Source organism: Furipterus horrens, unplaced genomic scaffold, assembly GCF_987537825.1.
Source record: "Furipterus horrens unplaced genomic scaffold, mFurHor1.1.pri manual_scaffold_10, whole genome shotgun sequence".
NCBI classification, from domain to species: domain Eukaryota; kingdom Metazoa; phylum Chordata; class Mammalia; order Chiroptera; family Furipteridae; genus Furipterus; species Furipterus horrens.
In genome coordinates this window covers 61,123,541-61,141,786 of record NW_028327180.1, presented here as the reverse complement: position 1 = coordinate 61,141,786, position 18,246 = coordinate 61,123,541, and the positions used below count along the sequence as shown (strand labels likewise).

Genomic DNA, 18,246 nt, shown 5'->3' with positions numbered 1-18,246 from the left:
AGCTGGGATGAGAGCTGAGAGGTGGGGAGAGCAGTAACACAACTTCCTGGCTGGGTCTGAACAGGATGGAAGACATTTATTTTCTAACTCAGGTGAGCTGGCTGTTTACTCCCCCCAGCCCCTCTCTGTGCTCACAAGTTTATCCTAAGCTGCTCTCACCATCCATCTCTTTTGACAGAGAGATGGACAAAGTCCTCTGCCTGTGGCTTTGGCATCACTTCTTTTCCATCTCCCGTGGTGCCTTGTGCCGAGGGTGGGGATGCCTCTGTGCTGCCCCCAAGTTCCCTTAGGTAGCTTCATGATGGGGACTGGTGGATGCCAACTGGAATCTGCCTTTGTGACTCAGTGAAGAAGCTGTCATAGGTGGGTTTTCCACTGTCCAAAAGGCAGGCAAGGGTCCTTCCCTTCCCACTTAGAGCCCCCAGGAGTCAATTCCTATTGGACATGGGCCTCTATGTATTTCTGGAGGCCTTGCAGTAGAGGTGCCTGGACATGCAGACGCTGGCAGGTGGTGTCTCCCACATCCCAGCAGGATTGTGCCTGGGGCCACAGGAGTGGACTCTGCCTGCTGCCTTTGCGTTTCTGCTGCGACAGTCTCACCTCTCCCAGGTGTCCTGGAGGAGCCAAGGGGAAGGGCAATGAGAGGCCAGGGTTCACATTTCCAAATAACCCCTCCATTCAGCTGCCACTATCTTCTTTAGCCTGAATTACTTCAGGTCTTTCAAACTTGCCAAGGGCTCTTGGTTGTTTGTAGAGCAATATTTTTCTTCCCTGCATGGCATGAAAAGACCTTTGCAGTTTGGTCCTATCCGTCCTTGTCCAGCCTCCTCTTCCACAGGTGATGCTCCTAAACTCTCCCAGCGAGCCCCTGGCCTTTCCCTACCCCATGCAGGCTAACCGCCTCCCTCTGTTGAGAAGGGCTCTTCCCTCCTGGCACCCTCAATGCTTCCCTGGCCCTGCTCTTTGATTAGTGTCTATTTTCAGTTTGACCTGTGCCCAAGTCCTCCTGTGTCTCCCAGCTTCAGGGACCAGCACCCACCACACAGCCTCCTCTGCTGTTCTAGGATGTCCTTGTGCATGCATAAGCCCAAGATGTCTGCACTGGCGCCAGGACAGGAAGGGCCACCTATTGTACCTCTCACCAAGAGCCCAGCACCTACCCAGGCCCCTCCCCAAACAGCAGGCACTTCTGTAGTTTCTGGGGCTGTGTTTCCTGCAGATGCTACACTGCCACTGCTCTGACCTGTCCCCTAAGGAGGATGTCAGTGTTGGGTGCTGCTGGTGGCTGGCACCTTGATACACTGCACTTCTGCCTGACTAAGACCGAAGTTGTGCACTGGCTTATGGCACAACAGGGTAGAGTAGTAGGGTTATGGCTGCTGTTTCTTTTCTGAGTTCCATGCAACTGGAGAAATCCCAATACAGTGCCCCACTTAACTGCCAAATTGTGTGTGAGCAGCTCTTGCAGTTTTACTTATGGCAATGACCCCAGCCTCTCTATGCCCACACCCTGCAGAGGAGGGGAGAGCTTGTTAAGAGTTGGGCACCAGATCATTCCTAACCCTTAGTTAGTGACATTTCAGTCCAGTCTGTATCTTTTGCAGTTATGGTGAGGAGCGATGGGCCAGCTAGGGGTGTCCATCCTGTCTCCCTGGAGCCCTAAACCCAGGCAGCCAGCTGAGCATTCCCTCCCCACACCCTGCCTCTATGAGCATCTGCAGTTTGCAGTCTCTACAAAACTCCCAGGTACCTTTCCCCCATTTTTAAGACCTTGGAGGGACATTTTCCTTGGAAATTCAATTCATAATTTGCCTCACAGGGCCAGGATATGACAGGGACTTCCTCCTTTTGTCTATCTTTATTGGTTTTTATAGCAAAGGGAAGAGCAAGCGGCATGTGTCTTAAGGTGGAAGGTGGGTGGGAAATTCTGTCACACAAGCTGGCACCCTCAGCTGGGACCAGACTCTTGATGACAATTGTTTCCTTTGCCACAGAGCTTGGATCGCCAGGACTCAGCTGCCATTTGGACTCTGCTGCCACCTGCCAGGTACGTGGCTCATCCTCAACCTCCATCTTTCAGAAATGGAAAGCAGAAAACAATGGCTTTGGAGACAGTGCAGATGGGTGGGCCCTGTCTTCCCAGCGGGGCCTGGCTGCAGGGAGGGGTGTTTGGTGTGGCCACAGGAGGTGCCTTGTTATGGCTACAGAGGCAAGATTTACAACTCTGAGGCAATGAATAGAGTAAGCAAGAGGTTTACTGCCGGGGGACCAGGCCGAGACCAGAGTCTCTAACAAGGCACTGAACCCGAATGGGGTTAGGGCAGGGTTTATATAGGCAGCTTCTTGATGGTGGTTGGGGGGGTGGGGTGCAGTAGGACTAAAGTTGCAGTAATCAGTTGCAACAGGCAGTGGCAGTTGGAGAGGCAGCAGTTGCTATAATCAGCTAGGACATCTTGCGAGAACAGTTGCAACAAGATATTGGGTTCTCAGTTGGCCAAAAGAAAGCAGCTTCAGGGTAGCTGGCCTGGAATACAGGGAACTCAGGAAACTGTGTAAGCTAGCTAGTCCCCAGAGAGCTGGTTTCTGCAAAAACAAGAGTCTCTCACAAAGGTTAACTTTACAATAAGGAAGTACATTCTTATGGGTCTGGGGTCCCTTAATTTTCTAATTCTCTGGTGACTATAACAGCCTGACCAGGCAGTTCCACCTGAGGAGGCAGGAATCTAATGGGTCCCATTTTTCCTTCAGCCTCACCGAGGGTCCCTTCTTGAGGAGGTTCATCTCCTTTAGAGACTAGGGGCAGAAACCCTCTAGCGGGCCTATTGAAATCAAGTCAAAGCCAGCCAGTGAGCAACTGGTGCCAGCCTGTGACAGGCCTCGCACTGAGCAGGTACTGGAGGGGTAAAAGGTGCAAGAGTGGGAAACCCCACCCTGGGGCTCACAGCTCAGGGCCCTGAGAGTGGGACACTGCTGCTGCACAGCCCAAGCTCACCCAGGTAGCAAAAGCAAGTGACCTGTACAGAGATGCTCATGTACAGAGAGACTGGTGATAAAGAGAACATTGGGTGTGTTTTAAGAGTTGGAGGTGCAGGAGGAGAGAACTGGAGGGGGTTGGAGTGGGGCCAGAGCATCAATGAGAAGGGAGATGAGGAGAAAATAGGCTTCCCCAGGTGCAGGGTGGCAGCATTGCTTCGGCACCAGGGTGCCTGACCCTTACTCCTCATCAGTCTCCAGGAGGGACCTGCCAGAGGCTCCCTGGAGAGCAGGGAGAATGTACCCACCAGCAACGTTAGTTCCAGCCCAAGACCCCCTTTCTTGTCGTCCTCCCCTTTATTGGCTCCTCCATCTTCCCCTCACCTTTCCCACAGCAAAACCTCCTCACCTGAACCAGAAACTGAAATCTACTAGCACCATGGTCTGAATAGCTGAGAGGGTACATTTCCCTCACGGAGGACTTGCTGTCCCCAGTGAGGACCACTGCTTTAAATCCCAGAGGTCAGAAAGGGTGGGCTTCAGGCAGCAGGCTGGGAGAAGGGTACCCTTGGGAACGTCAGTCCTTCCAAAGTCACTTTAGGAAATCACCAGACCGTCTCCCTCTGATTAAAAGCTTTCAAGGCATGTCCTTGTGTGTTGGGAGCCAAGGGACCACAAGTCATGTGCCTTCTGTTTGAGAAGATGCTGCTCACAGGCTTGAAGGGAGACTCTGGTTTTGAGTGGGGTTTTTAGATTTCTGTTCATTTGTTGGTTGGTTGGTTCATTTGTCTTGGGGCTGACACCTGGGGACTTGAGCCTCTTCTTCAGTTTACATGAGATGCTGTCAGGCCAAGTGCTGTGGTCAGTGGCCAGGCAGTCCCTAATGGGGGTCATGATGGTCAGGGAAGAGGAGACTGAGAGCACGCCCAGTTCTGACACACAGCACAGCTGATGAGGAATTTGCATTCAGAGATGCACAGAGCTTGGGGTGAACCCCCACTCCCCCACCACCAGGCTGTGTGCAGGTGGGCTGCCTAGCCTCCTTGTGCCTTAGTTTCCTTGTCTGTGATTTGGACCTCTAGCAATAATAATTTTAATACTTCTGGTGTAGTTAAGTGATTGGCAGATACTCGGCTCTCAATTTGTGCTAATTTTTTATTGTTCCGTGTGTGTGTGTAAGTGTACAACCTCCTCCTTCTACAGCCTCAATGATAGAAACCACATTCCTGTCATCAGCCAAAAGAAAGAGAGGCTTGACTGTCTGACCAGAGCCTGGACCCCAGCGCAAGGCCACAGGCTGCTGGTGTGAATAGTCATTCCGGTACCTGCTGGCCATTGGAACAGCCAGGATCCCTCCTGAAGGGCCTTGACCTCCTCCCCCTCGGAGGCGCCTTCTGAAGCACAGAGCGAGCCAGCCCACTTGGCCCCCTCCACCTGCCCGCTGCATGGGAGGTCTGGGAGAGCAGGGCGCGAGCCCGGGGCCTGATCCCTCACGGCAAGCACCCCCACCCCCACTGTATTTTCATTGGCCCAGGCCCTTCCAGCTCAGGGGTCACCTTGCGAGTCTCCCCACTCCCATCAAGTCACCTACACACCTGCTCTGGCCACTCTTCTGCTGAATGACCCAGCAGCTTTCCTGTCTTTCATCTAAACCTGGCTGGCAGCATTGCTGACAGTGCCTCTGGGGCCCTGCAGCTACAGGCCCCTGGGGCACGGGCTGTCACACAGGTCTGTGTGAAAAGAAAAACAGAACAGTGGCATGGGGTGGCTGAAGGAGGGACAAGGGAGGCTGAAGACACTGAGAGCAGAAATTTGGTGGGGCTCCCCTCTCACCAGGGTGCTACGATGGCATGAAGGGAGAGGGGTGCTGGCCCAGGAAAACGATGAAGGGAGGGCAGAGAGCAGCTGTTTGGAAGGTGGGGGTGGGGGGGTGTTGACTGTTATAGCACCCACTCAACCCATGGGCGGTTAGTGACCCTCTGAGTTGGCATTGGTTTCTTCCACTGTTCAAGCAAAGAAATAGAAGTTCAGCCAGTTACAAAATCTACCTAAAGTCCCACAACTAAACAGAGGACAAATGTGGAAAGGATCACATGTCTCCCGAGATGTATTGGCTGCTCACACTCACAGACTGTCAGACTGTGAGACATCCTGCAGGTCCCAAAGGGGTGTCAGGAGTAAAAGGGGGCAGGCCTCACCTGTATTGGGGCTGCGTTTCCTGGGCCACAGATGGCGGGAGACACTAGATGGGACTACACCATCACTGTGGCTTCAAAGATGCTATGGACTCAGCGACAGTCATCAGCTAACCTCCTGGAAGCTACACCTGAGGTTCCAGAACTAGAGGACGACGTCCCAGGTGTGGTTAAAGTTGGCCAGCAGCTGCCAGGCATGCGTCACATCCCTGAAAGATCAGAACTTTGTGTTTGTTCCTCTGGTTTGTGGACCTGATGTTCCAGGCCAAGGGAAGTGGGAGGAGGTGGGGCCGGGAGAGTGAAAATTCATGTGAGAGTTTTTATAGATTTCCCTTTGTTTATAGAAAGTTCATAAATCCTAGCTGAGCCCCAGCACACTGTGGCTCTATTTCTGGCTCTAAAACATTGTGAACTTCACAAGCTGCTTCCTCTGGGACTGTTGTGGCTCCAGGAGTCTGAGTAAGGCTGTTAGCAGTGCTGCCTGGTAAAATTAGCAGCAGTTCTCACATCCAGCTGCAGTTTAGAAGAAGCCAGGCACTGGAGCCAGTAAGAACCAGACAAAAGATAATTGAGGCACTGACAGGTTTCTGGCCTGACAGACCTGGCTCCACCTCCCCTGACAGTCTCTGGCCTGACAGGCCCAGCTCCAGCTCTCCTGTGTCATCCCAGCATCTCTTTGTCCCCCTGCAGGTGACCCCGCTGCTGAAGAGATGGCAGATTTCCCAGTCTCCCTGGACTCCTTTCAATGGGTACCTCAGCCCAGCAGTCTCTTACTCGTCATCCACCTCCTCCTCCACATCCTCCTCCGGCCTGGGGAGCTGAACCCAGGTAGTGTATCCAATATCTGATCTGCAGCCCAGCCAGCCAGGATGTGAACACATCAGCTTCTGCTCACCCCTCCTGCAGGGGCTCGAAGGGCTGAGATGATGTAGCCATGCCAGGTACTAGTATTTAAGGAAATTTCCATCCCAGTGGTTAAAGAGCCACTGGCCCCATGCCAGTGCTCCTCCACCATCTCTTAGCCACCCAGCATTCCCACACACCCCCATGACCGCACAGCTCTCAAGCATGGCAAGGGCAGAACAAGAAGGGGCCAAGAAACTCTTATCAGTCTGTGCTTGGCCTGAACCAGGTGGAATATACTCATAAATACATCTGTGCAGCTGTGTATGCTCAGGCTGCAAGAGAAGTGTCCCCAAAGATTTGCGAGCACAGCTAAGAGAGTCATTTATTTTTTTCCAGAAAGCCAAGGAGAGCCCTAGATAGGAGGAATTGTCTGAGCAGAGCTTTGCAGGATACATATTCTCTAGAAAGATGGCAGATGGGGGTAAACAGAGACAGGACGCACCCAGGAAGAGGGCAAAGCATCAGGTATGGGGAGAACAGCTGGAGAGGAAGGCTGCTTAGAAGGGTGTTGGGTCTCAAGTGGAGTGAACAAAGAAAGTCACTGCCCTGCTCCCCCAGCAGAGTGGAGGGTGGGAGGCACCCAAAGAGGGAGAGTTTGGGGGTGAAGTTTTAGTTAAGCTTGGGAGGCACATACTTGTTAGCTGAGCTTTAGAAAAGGAGGTGCTCAGATGGTAGAGTGGGGAGTGAGCCCACTGGGCGGCAGGGACAGCACTGCAGAACTGAAGCAGTGGCTGCAACTTCTGTGGAAATGGCAGCACACAGGCTAGCTCAGGGGACTGCAGGGACCAGATGGGGGCACCAGCAAAGAGGACAATCAAATGACAGATCCTGGTGAATAGAAATCTCCAAGGCAGGATTTGACCTTTAGGTTAAAAAAAAAAAAAACTCAAGCAAGGATCCCCATAGATTGTTTTAATACCCTTTGTTATAGAAGCTGTGAACATGTACACTAAAAATAGAAAAGCAGACGAAGCAGACAAAGAAAACATTTATTCCCATTATGCAGAAATTACCAATTCATTTCTTTCATGACAGTTGCTTGTTCGAGATACCTGACAGGCTGTTCCATAGAGTGTCTCACCTTCCTCATTTGAAGGGCTTACTGTAGATTTCTGGACTGCAAAGGAACGGGATAAAAACTTACATGGGAGGAGAGCTGTTTTTGGCCACTGCTCTGGCTTCTCTTCCTAGAGGACCGCCAGGTGATTGGCCCTGGGGAATCCATTCTGGTGCGCGTAGGGGAAGAGGCAGAGTTCTCGTGCCACCTGTCCCCGTACCAGAACGCAGAGCACATGGAGATCCGCTGGTTCCGGAGCCAGGCCTCAGAGGTGGTGTACCTGTACCGGGAGCGGCAGGAGCTCCCCGGGCGGCAGATGGCGCAGTTCCAGAACAGGACCAAGCTCATCAAGGACCACATTACAGATGGCACCGTAATCCTGCAGCTCCACAGTGTGATCCCCGCCGACCAGGGCCTGTATGGGTGCCTCTTCCTCTCCAGCAACTTCTCTGGGGAAGCCATCTGGGAGCTGGAGGTAGCAGGTGTGTGACCTGGCAGAGGGCAGCAGAAAGAGGAAACAGTTCGTTTGGATAGAGCTGCTTTGCTCCAGAATAGATAAGGAAGCACAGACAACAGGGGAATAGCTCTATTTTAAAAAATAAAATTAAAAAGAAAAATTCATTAGAAAATAAACAAAAAAATTGTTCACGAAAAAATATATACAAATGACCTTTAAACATAAGAAAGTGATCACTTTTACTCATGATGGGAAAGAAAAAGGCAAATTAAAGTCACAGTGACATGTAATGTTTTACCTTTCAGACTGGCAAAAAATTTAAAAATTTGACCACAGACTGTTGATGGAGCTGTGAGGAAGCAGGCCCCCTGCTCTGCACCATGTTGACAAAGTTCAAAGCCACAAAGCTCCAGTCCCTGGGAATTTGGCAATGACAGGATTGTCTGTGCACCTACCTTTTAACACCAATCCCATCTCTAGGAATTTACCCTGAAGATACACCTCACACAGCTAAATGTGGAAAAGACATGTGTATAAATTTAATCTCTGTAGCATTGTTTATTGTTGCAAATCAGTGGAAACAACCTAAGTGAGCAAACACAGGTGCTGAATGCATAAGCCCATCATGTGGGGAGTGATCCATACCAAACAGCCGGAAGTGTGAGGGGAGCTCCATGAACTGGTATGGAGTGATTTCTAGGTTGTTGCTAAGAGAAAAAAAAAGCAAGATGCATAAGGCGTCCTGTAGTATGTAAACTTTTGTGTAAGAAAGAAGGAGAAACACAAAGGAAACACAGGGAGGATAAGTTAGAAACTAATGGAAGTAGTTATCGAAGCGGGAGTTGAGGAGGGGAGTGCAATTGGATGGAAAGGATGGAGAAAGGCCTGGGGCTTTCCTGACATACATTTTGTACAGTATTGGCATTTAAACCATAGCCATGTTTTGCATATTTAAAACATAAAGCTAGCACCACAAGGAGGGAACAATAAAGGAACACATATATCACAAGTATTGTACTTGAGCTCTGGTTGGATTCAGGAGAGAGAGAAGACAATCTGTTGAAATTTAGGAGAGATTATTCTTCATTCTCAGGGACTGTCCTTTGTATAATATGACTTAAGTGTCAGCCCTTTCAAGTCAAACAGCGCCTCCCTCCATATTTCCAAATGTTCCTCAAGGGTAGTACTGTCCCCACACGCCACCACTGATTCAGACTGTCATTTACAGTCTATGGGCAGAGGCTATGAGCTCACAAGTGTGTTAAGAGGAATCACAGTTCATGATACCTCTATGGTGACTGCAGATGATGAGTTTCACCCACAGCTTCTGGGAAAGAGCCTAATTTTTCCCATTCCTCTTGCCTCTCCCAGGGATGGGTTCAGACCCTCACATCTCCCTTGAGGGCTTCAAGGAAGGAGGCATTCAAATAAAGTGCAGCTCCAGTGGCTGGTACCCCAAGCCCCAGGCTCAGTGGAGAGGCCACTGGGGACAGTGCCTGCCTCCGGAGTTTGAAGCCATCACCCAGGATGCCCAGGGCCTGTTCAGTCTGGAAACATCGGTGGTTGTCCAAGGGGGTGCCCACAGCAACATATCCTGCTCCATCCAGAACCCCCTCCTGTTCCAGAAGAAAGAGTTCGTGGTCCAAATAGCAGGTCAGTGGATGTTGGCTAACCTTCATCTTCCTAATCATCACAACCTCCATGTCCATTGTTCCAAAGGCCATCCTAAGGACACAATGGTACGGGGTCTGACTGTGTACAGAGTGAGCTAAACTTGACATCTGAAAAGTCAGCAATTTGGATATCAGGAACTTACTAAGAATACAACTAACAAAGTAAGCCATAAGCAGGGAAGGCCCCAGAGAGCCAGCATTAAAAGGCCATGAGCTAAAGCCCAGAAACTCCACTCACTGTAGGCAAGTGTTTCTAATGCCATCCCCCAAACAATATTTACTGAGCACCCACAGTGTGCCCCAAGCCCCCATCTGCAGGTGGGGGAAACAGACAAACAAAAGGTGAATTACATTGTACCTTAGAAGCTGTTAGGTGTTGTAGAGAATAATGAAGCAAGGGAGAGTGATAAACCTGGTGGTGTGTGTGTATTTAAAAGTGGTGGATCGGGGAAGAAGTCAGTTAGGCAGAGAGTTGAAAATGAGACCATTATCTAACATCAAAGTCTTTTCATGAGGCCCACTGAAAGGTTTAATGTTCGTGACTCTAATTATTTTAAGTCTTGAGGACAAACCCAACCTATGGGTCACCTTCCACATATGTCCAAATTAATAGTTACATTACAATAACAAAAAGAAATCTCACCCTTATAAGTGATAACTTGTCCTCCGGTAAGAGGACCAGACAACACATATAGTTCATTCAAAATATGGCTGATAATTGGGGTGGCCATGTGTGTTAGCTAATTGTCTTTATCCAAAGTAAAGATAAAACATCTCATATCTTTATGATAAGAATGTAGTTACACCTTGGCTGGTGTGGTTCAGTAGATTAATCAGGGGCCTGAGAACTGAGAGGCTGCCGGTTTGATTCCTGGTCAGGGCACATGTCTGGGTTGCAGGCCAGGTCCCTGGTTGGGGATGTGCAGGGGGCGGGGGATAAAAACAAGAATGTAGTTACAACTTGGAGCCAGATACCTCAGTTAAACTCCCAGAACACAGAGATAGAGGTGCTTTCTCCTGGATGTTTACATTTCAAAGAGATGGCTTGGAGCTCCTGAAGAGAAACATTCCTGAGTTGTAAAGCTGGGGAGAGGCTTATTTAGCTTTCAAAAGGACTTGCATACTTCTCAATACGGTAGAGAAAAGATTTACAAGTTTCCCAAAGGAAATGGTCTAAGACAGGGAAAGTCTCTTTCCCTTTTCACACCAGGGAAATTCCAAATTTTTTCTTTCTTAGATTTGTGTTCATCCTTTACAAAGGGTGTAAGTCACATGGATATCTGTTAGGGGGCATTCAGGTTGAGGGAACAAGTGCAAAGGACCGGACATGGGAATGTGTGTGGCTATTGGAGGAGCAGAAGGAGGTGGGAGAGAAGGGAACAGGGACAAGATCAAGGGTAGCTGGTCAGAGTGGCATCAGACCCTGAGTCTTTGCTCTCAAGCCCTAGGTCAGTGCTTAGGAAACCATTTGTGGTGAAGGACCAGTCCATTATGACCCAACAGTTTTGTACCAGACAATAAAAATGCACGGCTAGAAAATTTTTTTAAAGAAACAAGAGCACATTGTGCTAAGTGAAATAAGCCAGACACAAAAGGAGAACTATTGTATGATTCCACTTTTAATAAAGTGCCTTGAGTAGTCAGTGCACAGAGATGGAAGGTAGAATAGAGGTTGCCAGGGGCTAGGAGGAGGGGGAAATGGAGAGTTCATGTTTAATTGAGACAGATTCAGTTTGGAAAGGTGAAAAAGTTCTGGTGGTGATGGTTGCACAACAGTATACATGTGCTTAACGCCCCTGAACTGTAAATTTGAAAATAGTTAAGATGGTAAATTTTATGTTATGTATATTTAACCACAATAAAAAGAAAATATATTTTAAAAGGCCGCTGAGATAAACGCATCCATTTTTTAATAATTATTTTCAACAGTCACAAAATTGCTCTATTAAGTTACCATAAGGGTTTCTAAAGGGTTCTTCTCATTTTGCACCTAACCACGGACTGTCTGCAGAGGCCTCCCTAGGGAACCTGGGGAGGAAGGAGGGGACTGTCAGTCAGCCCCCACAGGGCTTTGCTACCTATTCTTCCAAAGGTGTGATGAGAGGTAGAAGCCAAGTGTTTACGAGAAGCGGTGAAATGGCTTATGAATTCACTGATTTCCGATATCCACAACACACCTTGGATTCAGATGCAGGGCAAGAGTGGAAGAAGCAGAGGCAGGTCAGGGCCGTGGTCACAGCAGCTGGAAGCGCCCCGTCTTTCCACCCCTGGGTTTGCAGCGTTTTCCCTTTGCACGGAGCCAGTCACCGTCGCCTGTGTTCCTTGGGATCCTACCTCGCCCGAGCATGGGCAGCCGCTGTCCCGCACATTTTACAGATGGCTCTGCGGAGCCCAGGGCACTTAACTCGCCAGCCCGTCACTCCTTAGGTTTTCCAGCCCATGGTGTCCGGAAGCCTTTGTAACTGAGTGTTTAGTGGCACCTAAATCCAGACAACTCCTCGTGGGTGTTTTCCAGACGTATTTTTACCCGGACCCTCCCCGTGGAAGACAGCTCTCCTCGGGACTCTGGTGGGCGGCCTGCCGCTCCTGCTGGTCCTCCTCACGACGCTGGCGCTGTGCTGCTTTCACAAGCAGCGGCAGTCCCAAGGTACTGGCGGCGGAGTGGTCTTCCAGCACGGCTCTGCCTCGGGAAAAGAGCGGGCGGGGCTGTGGGACTGGCAGTGGACTCGCACCCACGTCCGCCCCCTTCCTTTGTCCTATCAGAAAAGCTGAAGGAGCAGGCAGACCTGGACAAAGGTGAGCAAAGTGAGAGGCGCGCCCTCAGCCCCCACCTTTGCCCAGCAGAAGGGGGCCCTGGGGCTAACAAGGGAGGAGGCCGGACCCTGTGCAGGCAAGCTGGGCAGAGGTCTGCGGTCCCGCCTCCCTGGCCTCGGAGCCCCTCTTCCTGCGCATCCAGCCCAGCCTGGCCCCAGAACGCTTTGGGACCGAGTCTGTGTACTTTGGGGAAGCGAAGAGTCAGCGTCCTTTGATCGAGACTTTCCTCTTTTCTTTGTTTTTTCTCCAGGAAAACTCACAGCAGAGCTGGGTATGTTCTGGGTGCCGCGCCCACAGAGCGGGCTGCGGGCTACTGGGGTAACGCAGAGCCTGTGGTGGAAGGAGGGGTTCAGTTACTTTCGGGTCCCTTTGGAAAGCGAACGATAGATGGAAGGATCTAATTCTTAATCCATCCCCTGTGCCTCCCACCTCATCACTCCCAGACGGACTCTAGCGAAGCTTCCAAGGAGGCCTTCCCTTAAACTCTGGACAGACCCTGCAGCCCCCTTCCCTGCCAACTACACAATTCACTTACAATTCCACCATTAAACGTTTACTCCCACTGACCGGGTCATTTTTCTAGGAGATCCTTCTCTTTTAAATGCACTAGCGCAGGGAAGGGTGGCACCTGGAATGCGCAGGAAAGTGAGTAGAGCACAAGTACGGTACAGTCTAAATGAGTGTATAGTGCTGCCTTTCCAAGGAGCATTTACTCGCTTAGAGGACATACAGTGGAGAAATCAAAGAACTCATTTATAGGGCAAAGTATCGGGCTGGTGTCCTGCCAGGGGAAGTGATTAAGTGTGATGCCTTCCCAGTCCTTTAAATAATGTAATGCACCCTGTAAGTGACCCTGAGGCTCAGGTACTGTGCTCCGTGCCTGGACTTACCCAGGAAAGGTAGTGATTTCAGGGTAGACGAGCAGCAGCCCCTTCAAACCAGACCTGAGCCCTGGAAAGATGCTACTCAGCGCCAAGACCTGCTCTCCCCACCTCCACCCACGTCTCGTGGAGATTTCTGCCCTAGAGCAAATAGGATGAGACATTAGAATCTTGCCAGTGGGCGATGCAGAGCCTCAGATGGGATTGGGGCCAGCGATGGTTTAAGACTAAGGAGCATCTGCCCAGTGGCCTGACTGCCTTGGGAAGGTGGTTCCAGTCAGCCCAAGGCTGATGTTTCCTCTATGTGTTCTGCTTATAGGGAAGCTGCAGACGGAGCTTGGTAAGTGACCTCTCTTAGAACTATCTCTTCTTGGCCACCATTTAGCATCTGGTTATCCGTGTAAGTTCTTCGCATCTCCCAACCAGGTATGATGGCCAAGTTGGCTCTGTGGGTGGCAGGAGGAAGGGAGGGGGGTCAGGGGTGGGTGCAAATTTGACAAGTGATCAGGGAAGCTGCAGTAACCTGGTGTTCTAATTTTGTTTTTCCTTAACTGCTTCAGACTGGAGAAGGGCTGAAGGTCAGGCTGGTGAGTGAAGCCCATTTCCCTCCCACTGTCCATGCCACATCTCAGCATAGCAGTCACTGCCTCTGATTAATTAACCACATTTCATATGGTCTGAGCCACAGCCTCACACAGCATGCATTAATCTATGTCCCTGGTAAAGGTTATATTTGAGTTTGGCTTTTATAATTTTTTATATTGCCCTGAGGTATAAGCATACTGTAAACCACTGGTGCCAATCCTGGTTGCACATAAGAATCCCCTGGACTGCTGGTGCCCACTCTCAAAGACTCTGACTCATGGGCCTGGGATGGACATGTTACCCTATATGTAAACATTTCTCCCTGTATCTCCTCTATTCCCCCATAAAGCAAACAGTCTATTACTTGTCTTTACATGATATATATTCTTGCAAAATGTGGTTTTCTGTTTTGTGCACATGCATTTTAGTTTCTGTTAGTTACTTTTACAGCCTGGTGGTATTCCTGGCTTTTCTCACTAATTACTGTGTTTTAATATCCATCCCGCTGCCACATGCACATCTGGTCTGTTTCTCCTTCTTGTTGCCGAGACTTCCACTTAGCCAGCCACCCTCCTGGAGTAGGCAGCCAGCCCACCTCTCACTCCACACCCCCACAAACAACAACACAAGCATGTCACCTTTGGGCCATGTGGCAGTTTCTCTTGGATGTACACTGAGGAGGGGAATTGCTGGCCCACGGAGGTATGTCACCAAGTGGGATAGAGCAATCCCCGAAGGCAGTGCCATCATCCTGCCATTGGCAGTGCATGGATGCTGTGCATGCCAACCTTCCATGTGAACTCACTTTCTGAGTTTGTCGGTCAGTAGGGACTGATTCTTACTGTTCTTTTAGTCTGTGCTCCTCTGAACACTAAGGAGTTTGGGCATCTCATATATGCTAGTTGGCTGTTGGAGATTCCTCTTCTGAACATTGCCTATTCGTGTCCCTTTGACCGTTTTTCACATAGGGTTACTATCTTATTTTTATTGATTCACAGGATCTATGTATGTATATATATGATATTACTCGTTGGTATTAAATATTGTGAATTCCTTTTTCTATTCTGTAATCTGCCATTAGCTTTTTCCATGGTACCTCTTATTGAAAAGAAGTCATTACTTTTGATGAAATCTAATTCATCACATTTTTTTTTACCTATGGCTTGTTCTTTTAAAGTTTTGTTGAAGTAGACCTTCCTCACACTTAAGTCACAAAGATTCTTTTACATTTTCTTCTATTCACTTTATATGAGTAGGGTCTTTAATTTATCTGAATTTTGCCATTGTATGTGGTACTAAGTGATAATCCAGTGATTTTTCTCCATATAGAGAGTCTATTTTCCCAATGCCATCTACTACACCAACTGTGATTTCTTATTGTTGTGGTTGTCACCCTTAGTGCATATTCAGTTCCCACGTTCAGGTGGGTCTTTGTGTTGGCCACCTATTATGTCATTGTTTCTACTGCTATTGCTTTTATAGTACTTGAAAGTACTCCATTTCCACTTAGTTTTCAAAGTTAATGAACATTTTTAAAACATAAATTTTATAATAATTTTACAAACTTCCTTTAAAAAATTCAAAAGTAGTTTTGCATAGGATTGCTTTGAATTGATAGCTAAATTTAGGGAGAATCAACATCTTTACAGAATTTGTGCAAGAGCTACATGTAAAGTTCTACTGGTTATTCTTATGCAAAACCAGGGTTGAAAAGCTCTGCTGTGAATTTATGGAGCTCTGAAGTGTCTTCTATTGGTTTTGCTCTTTCATGACTTGGTGATATCTCTGTTATAAAACAGAACAAGATGAAATCCATTCAGAATAGCTCACGTTAAGAAAGGAGGCAAGACAGAGTATCTAAGGACATGTTAGGACAGGAGCCAGCCTCAGCTGGGCCTCCTGAGGACTGAACTTGCTAGCCAGAGATTGAGGCTTTGTCTCCATTCGTCAGGGCACCTCTGCTGCTTGTGTTCATTCTCTTTGCACACATGCTCTTCTCTCCTGCCACTTCCAGTACAGCTTCAGCATGCATGTAGCTTTGATATAACCCAGCACTGACACCAGCCCCTTACTCAAGCCTGAATCCCTGGGAAAATGCCATGGTGGACCCATGCCAGTCTGAACCTAAACCAGCTGTCATGGCAGGGATGGGGTCATTCAGTGCTACTGTGTCCCTCATGCATCTTGAGTCTCTCTCAAGGTTCCAAAGTTACTGACTCAGTTCTCTGAGCCTCTTTTTCCTCTCTGTTTGATTTCAGAGTGGAGAGCAGCCCAACAATATGCAGGTAACTGAAGCCAAGGAACTGTGGTCAGCTGGATCTTAAACAGAGGGAGGTGGAGAGATCTGAGATTAGAGGAAGAGTGTCCAAAGCCAAGTATTAGCCTGCACACACAGATACACAAGTCCACTTGCACACATATGACATGACTCACGTGCCTGCATGTGCGTGTATGTGTGCACATACATGCTTGTGTGCCTGCATGTGGCTGGCTCACACATGCATACATTGGTGTGCACACACATGCCCCTGCAAGCATATAGCTTTCTGGGTTTTACTGGGTCTTTCCATCTGTCAGGAAGGCTTTTTGCAGGAGTGAATGCAGAATTTGTGAGGAACCCTTCAGATGGTCCTGTCCATCAAATTAGTGTGTTTTGGCAGCTGTGGTGATGCAGTACAGAGCACTAGATGAGATGATCTCAGAGGTCCCCTTCAGTTTAAAATCCTAGAAGTGCTGGAAAACTGAGGCCCAGAACTCATGTGATGCTCTGTACCCACAGTGGTGATGAGGCCAGCAGGGGCTAGCACCAACCCTGGGCTCCTTCCCCTTGACCAGTACTTGAGGGCAGTGAGCCTTCCTTGTTTGCTATCCCTCCTCTCCATTGGCACCTGGTATAGTGATGGGCATGCCACTTCAGTCCCCAGGTGTTTCAGGTTGAGGATGGGGATGAATATTCCACCAAATTCTCCACTGACAGAAATAGAGGTTGGCCTGTCCCAGGGAGGAGACAGAGAGGGCCCAGAACCACGTCCGTGGGCACTAACCCAGTGCTTGTGCGCAGTGAATGTGACTCTGGATCCAACCTCAGCGCACCCCAGCCTGGAGGTCTCCCAGGATGGCAAGAGCGTGTCCTCCCGTGGAGCAGCGCCAACTCTGGTAGTGCTAGGAGACCCTCAGCGGTTCACAGAGCAGACGTGCGTGCTGAGCCACGAACGCTTCCAGGCAGGCCGCCACTACTGGGAGGTGGATGTGGGCCGGCGCAGCCGCTGGTTCCTGGGCGCCTGCCTGGAAGCGGTGGTGCGCGTAGGGCCGGGGCGCTTGAGTCCGGCCACTGGCTACTGGGTGATGGGACTGTGGAACAGCAGTGAGTACTTCGTCCTGGAGCCGCAGCGCGTGGCACTCTCCCTGCGCGTACCGCCCCGGCGCGTGGGCATTTTCCTGGACTGTGAGGCCGGAAAGCTGGCCTTCTTCAACGTGACAGATGGCTCCCACATCTTTACCTTCACTGACACCTTCTCGGGGCCTCTGTGTGCATACTTCAGGCCCAGAGCCCCCGACGGCAGCAAATTCGCGGATCCGCTCACTATCTGCCCGTTGCAGGTTCGAGCGACACAAGTCCTCGAAGAGGATGACAGTGACACCTGGGCACAGCCCTACGAGCCCTCGGACCTTGCCCTGGGCCTGTGGTGAGGTGCTTTCATGGCCACAGAGCAGGGTTCTGGGTGGCTTCTTCTAGAGTGGAGGAAGCACTGCCAAAATGCCAGCCAAGGCGACAGACTTGGCACAGCAGAAGGGGACAGAAAGAGGGACTTGGCCTGTGTAGATGTGTATGTGTGTCTTTATAATTTTCTTTAAGAAAAAGAGGCCACTCCAAAGCTCTGTGTGTATTCTAGGATTGAGCAAATGAGTAAGAACACACTGATGTTCCAGGACCCAGTGTGCTCACTGTGGAAGAGGGCAGGAAACTGGGAGGGGAAAGAAGGGATTAAACGTGCTGGTTAATTTGCATATTTGCAAGTTTTTCTATATACTTTCTAGTTCATGAGAAATGAATTTACCTTAGGCTCATATCCCAGGTTCAAATGCCAATTCCCATTACCATGAACTTGGGAAATGGATGATCTCAGGGCCGCGACTGAGAAAGCCCCAACATGCTCAGAAACTGATGGGAACACAGCAGAGGACACAGGAGGAAAGATGAAGAGGTCCACTGACCAATTCTGGAACAATTAAAGAGAATAATGACAAGACTTGATCAAGAAGGGGTTGAGCAAATAAATTTCACAAAGTGTGCTGAGAGTCAAGTTTCTCAGAGAAAGAAAATACAAAAATGCAAGAAAAATACAGGAAAGGGAAGAGAGTGGAAGAATGACTCTGTGAACTAGTGGTTTTTACACTGTAGAGATAGATGGAACACACACATGTGACCAATGGTTGAATGGATGTATGTGTGAGCATACATACTATTCCTGGCTCTGCTTTGAAGGCTTAGAAGCCATAACACCCTAGTACTAATGAGCACATCTAGCTCTCAGAATTTAGGGTTTTTTTGTTTGTTTGTTTGTTTTTGCGATTTTCCACTGAAAGGAACCAAGGTTTCTTGGAGACATGATGTACTCTGGGTCTGGGGCAGGGAAAACAGAAGACATGTGTGATATATATATATATATAGTCTGTTCAGAAGGATACAGCTACATAACATGAA

The 18,246-nt window shown here is 49.3% G+C and overlaps 1 protein-coding gene across 1 annotated transcript; it reads left to right on the top strand.

Moving 5' to 3' along the window:
• Window positions 1–1,905: 1,905 nt before the first annotated feature.
• Window positions 1,906–17,549, top strand: BTNL9 (butyrophilin like 9). The gene is made up of 11 exons (XM_090287894.1): window positions 1,906–2,047; window positions 5,859–5,996; window positions 7,266–7,613; window positions 8,960–9,241; window positions 11,777–11,908; window positions 12,025–12,057; window positions 12,326–12,346; window positions 13,276–13,296; window positions 13,517–13,543; window positions 15,800–15,826; window positions 16,603–17,549. Exons 2-11 carry the CDS (start codon window positions 5,879–5,881, stop codon window positions 17,229–17,231), a joined length of 1,638 nt encoding a protein of 545 aa, XP_090144020.1. The 5' UTR covers window positions 1,906–2,047; window positions 5,859–5,878; the 3' UTR covers window positions 17,232–17,549.
• Window positions 17,550–18,246: the final 697 nt, after the last annotated feature.

What these genes read in the sequence shown, in the direction of transcription:
- BTNL9 (XM_090287894.1), top strand. Translation starts at nt 5,879, where the DNA reads ATGGCAGATTTCCCAGTCTCCCTGGACTCCTTTCAATGGGTACCTCAG. An exon ending in GCCTGGGGAGCTGAACCCAG is followed by an intron (nt 5,997 to 7,265) that starts GTAGTGTATCCA and finishes TTCTCTTCCTAG; the next exon opens with AGGACCGCCAGGTGATTGGC. An exon ending in CTGGGAGCTGGAGGTAGCAG is followed by an intron (nt 7,614 to 8,959) that starts GTGTGTGACCTG and finishes TGCCTCTCCCAG; the next exon opens with GGATGGGTTCAGACCCTCAC.